Here is a 4,354-nt window from a genome sequence, read left to right on the forward strand (position 1 = left end):
CAAAGCTATCAAGATTTCCGTATGAGTGTCGTGTGTTGGGGGGGAGCGTTACGCCTTCCCCCCTTTCTCCTGTTCCTCCCATCGTCTCCCCGAGAATTTGTTTTCGCGGGGACCCGATGGAGGGTGCGCGCGGCGCCCTTTTCTTGCATCTAAACATCTGTTTCAGTTTTCAAGTAGTGACTACGAACTCTATAGTATTTTTTTCTACACCAGCAGACATCTTGTGGGTTAGACTGGCCACGATAATCCGGTATTTAACGGAACCTGGGCCACTTAAATTTAGAAGAAGAAGAAGAAGAAGACGCGTTTTTGTATGAAACGGAAGAATCTAGCAAAAATGAGTTCCATTAATCTCGTGGATTATGAGCATTACATGAAAAATATTAATAAATTAGTAAGATACATTATATCATATTAATTTGCATATGTTTACAGCCGCGTATTTACATTTGAACGTTTAACGGTTATTATTAACATATGTTAATAACAAGGCTCAATAAATTTAAAATATATGTAAAAACAGGACTACGAGCCAAAATTTGGCTCGTAGCCCTGTTTTTATATATATTTTTTATTATTAACATATTTGAGGACATTACAATTTTGAATTTCAGTTAGGTGAAATTGCGATAGTATATATACTTGCAGTATGTGTGAAACAATTTGTCACCCAGATGAGATAAGCAATCATCCTTGCTTGGAAGGATTCCAGAGATATCACATAGACAAAAATTTTTATATACATCCGCAATGTGGTAAGTATTAGTATGTGAAATTACTGCAAATATTAAATGATAGATAATGTATTCATATTTTTATAGATAATGGATCGATCATTCGAAAAAGTCTTGTTAGAGATCAAGAGGTCTTCGTCGAAGAAGAGATCGCGCAGGAAGATGTTGAGCAGGAGAGAGCTGACCAGGAAGAAGACAAGTTAATGGAAAGAAATATAGAGGATGACAGTTTGATCAATAGTGATCATCCAACAAACCTGCCAGCGAGGAAAGTACGTATTGAGGAACTTCTCATAGAGGAAGTACGGAAGCGACCACCTCTTTGGAATTTTAAATTGCACATTTCCAAAAGGGGTGGTCGTGCTAAAAAGAAGCTGTGGGAAGAAATTGCTGACAGCATAAAAGGTACAATATTTTTAAATTGAGGTATGGGAGCCGTGTCTGTTACAAATGTATTTATCATGTTTTTTATCCTTAGGAGAAATGACTGTGTAAGAGATAAAAAAGAAGTAGAAGTCATTATCCGATATGTTCAGGAGAATTCGCAAATCTCACAAACAACCGAGTGGTTCTGCGGCTGCCAAGAAGGTTAAATGGCTTCACTTTGATAGGCTTAGTTTTTTGCATGACATGCAACGTGAAAACGAGTATGTGTAATGTATATTTATACGTTTTATATAAATGTAGTTTGTACAATGATTAAAATTACATTTAAACCGTTGTATAAACTACATTTATATAACCTTTATTTTAACTTTTCTAGAACGGTATCGAATATTCCTGATCTCTCCAAAAGTTCAGATATTTCGCAAAACAGCACAGAAATATCTGTCGATGACCACAGTGACAGTACGTCGCGAAACAGTGCATATACATCACGTAAGAATACTTCAATTATTATTAATAAGTGTTAACGAATATTGATATTGAAAATTTATTCATATAAAAAATGTACATTTTTTAATATAAATTTGAATTTTGTATTGGATGACATATCTATATAAAAAGAAATTCAAATGTAAAAACGTAAATTAAAAACGTTTATTTAATGTTAATAAATACACAGTTGGATATGGCGAAAGAAATATTTTCTAAACTAATATCAAATAGGTATGTATGTAGTTGTGATTAATGTCTTTTAAACTATAAATATGGTATATTTATAGTTAAAAAGATTCACCCACCAAAACTAAATATTTATTAAGAAATATTTCTTCCGCCATAGCCAACCATACACATTTGTTAACATTAAATAAACATTTTTCTCAGTGTAGTCTTACATATATTGTGAATAAAGCCGGCGGCACATCATGCTTGTTTTCTTGCTGGATTAGATTCTCGCAACCGTATTGGCTGCGATGCTAACAGTGCCAGTATTGCAGCCAATACGATGGCAAGAATCTAATCCAGCTAGTAACCTAGCAAGAAAACAAGCATGGTGTGCCGCCGACTTAAGTAAAAAAATAATAAATTCATTTCAGGAAGAAGCGAAAAGTCTGGAGCAGTTATGGACAGGATGTTGGACCTGATAAATGAACCCATATCGGTTAATGTAACTGGAGGTCTGTCCAATGATGAATTCACTGCGTTCGGAATGATTGTCGCCTCTAAACTGCGAGCCCTCAGTGCGAATGCAAGCGAAGTGGCAATGCTCGCAATATTGCAACTTTTGCGTGAGACGAGAATGAATGACTAGTTAAAGAAAAAAATGTTACGAGTACCAAAAATAAAATAGATAATGTTAAATAAATAATAATGTTATATATTTTTATACATATTTATATATATTTTATATGTTCAATAAATAATGTTTAACGATAATGTTTAATAAATAATGAAGATATTATGAGAAAATATTATGAGAATACGAAAATCATTTATTTGTGCCTATTACATTGCCACGATAATGATCCTTCATTACAAAAATAATCGCGGAATTCATCACGTATTTTCATGCAGCTTCGGGCACTCGTGTTGGTTCCACAATTAGTGATATTTTGAAAAGCGCATCCATCCTCAATTATTCTCCGCCAAGTACCTGGTTGAAAACTATTTAAATCTTCGCTTTCTTCGTCGATTGTTTGGGAAGACATACATATTTTTTCCAATGTCTTCTTTTCGGAGCCAGTTATGCAGACACACCGTTGCTTGCACAATTAATTTAGCAGTTTCTGGCTGAGCAATAATCGATTTACGAAACACTCGCCACTGACTCGCTAAAATACCAAACGTATTTTCGATAGTTCTTCTTGCACGACTTAATCGATAGTTAAAAATATCGTCCATCAGAGTCAATCCAATCCTGCCTGAGTAGGGCCGAAGCAAATATGGTTTTAATGGGAAAGCTTCGTCTCCCACAAGACAGAATGGTAAAATTCGTCCACCTTCAACATCTGTCGGCTTCGGTACATTCATACGTTGAAAATCAAAATTTCTCCCTATGATGCTATCTCCAAAAATTCCGCCATCACTTCGTCGACCGTATGCTCCAATGTCCACAAATCGGAAAATATAGTTTACATCGCAAATACCCAATAGAACAATGCTGTGCGATTGTTTATAATTATAGTAGGTAGAACCGGCATTGCAGGGACACTGGAACAATATTGAATGGTTATATCAAATAATGACTAAGCAGTGTGATAGATTTTTAAAGTATTTCGGGTAAAGTGTATAAGTTATAAGTTTACATCTTATAAAGGATATCATTACCCTTAATTCTTATTACTTTGAGCCAGTTCTACATTAATTGCAAACCGATCGTAAGTTTGTTACGACAGCTAATCTCAAGCTTGCATTTTGAAATTAACGCTTCAGATTGGCTGTCGCAACAAACTTGCGATCGGTTTGCAACTAATACAGAACCGGCTTTAGGGATAAATATTTCTTTAAAAAAAAAAAATAAATAAATAAACCTGTATTGTCACGTGTTTGCCATCGATAGCTCCAATGCAGTGGACAAAATTTGTTACATTGTCGAAATCCAGCGCAATATCTAACCATTCTGTTTCAGTTAATACAGGTGGTAAAACTAGCGGCTGTAAGATATCCCAGATCGCTTTGCACGTATCTCGAATTATGTTGCTTGTTGTACTAACTCCTACAAGATATTGATATGACATCGATTTCATCGAATCACCTGATGCAAGATATCTGAAACATTGGAAGCATAGAATCAAATATTTGACATATTTTTGTACTATTACATATTACATATAATAAAAAGTAATACCTTAATGTTAACACTAAGCGTTCTTTAGGTCCTATGCACTCTCGAATAACATTCATTTTTTGCAGTCGTGGTCCAACTAATGTCAATAGTTCTTCTAATTGCGTTGCCGACATTCGAAAATAGTTATGGAAATGTATGCCATTTTCTAATGTCAGTTTAGGGATGGATACATGAAAAAAGCTATGCTCCTGACGGTCTTTTAAGTATGGAGCAACCCAGTACTGCTTCTTTTTGTAGTCCCGCTTCACTTGCCTTCTTTGCAACTCCAACATTATAGCAGTTGCTATCATTATACGTCTCTTCTTGACTGCTGTTGCTACTGTTCCCAAAATATTTACACAATTAGCGGAATATACCCCATTCGAGCGTATTGTCACCTTCATTTTCA

General features: G+C 35.0%; 2 protein-coding genes across 2 annotated transcripts in view; one reads left to right on the forward strand and one right to left on the reverse strand.

Moving 5' to 3' along the window:
* The first annotated feature begins 1,169 nt into the window (after window positions 1–1,169).
* On the forward strand, window positions 1,170–2,449 carry LOC108774940 (uncharacterized). The gene is made up of 3 exons (XM_018541190.1): window positions 1,170–1,381; window positions 1,498–1,613; window positions 2,216–2,449. The coding sequence occupies exons 1-3, from the start codon at window positions 1,263–1,265 to the stop codon at window positions 2,428–2,430; spliced, it is 450 nt and encodes a 149-aa protein (XP_018396692.1). The 5' UTR covers window positions 1,170–1,262; the 3' UTR covers window positions 2,431–2,449.
* A 334-nt stretch (window positions 2,450–2,783) lies between these two features.
* LOC108774936 (uncharacterized) overlaps window positions 2,784–4,354 on the reverse strand; it is a 5,965-nt gene continuing 4,394 nt past the window's right edge. The window contains exons 4-6 of the mRNA XM_018541184.1: window positions 3,967–4,343; window positions 3,650–3,887; window positions 2,784–3,329 (exon numbers count right to left, since the gene is read on the reverse strand). Of these exons, the coding sequence (XP_018396686.1) occupies window positions 2,784–3,329; window positions 3,650–3,887; window positions 3,967–4,343 (1,161 nt within the window). The remainder of the gene's footprint in view (window positions 3,330–3,649; window positions 3,888–3,966; window positions 4,344–4,354) is intronic.

The sequence above is a fragment of the Cyphomyrmex costatus genome, unplaced genomic scaffold (genome assembly GCF_001594065.2).
Source record: "Cyphomyrmex costatus isolate MS0001 unplaced genomic scaffold, Ccosl1.0 scaffold279, whole genome shotgun sequence".
NCBI classification, from domain to species: Eukaryota; Metazoa; Arthropoda; class Insecta; order Hymenoptera; family Formicidae; genus Cyphomyrmex; species Cyphomyrmex costatus.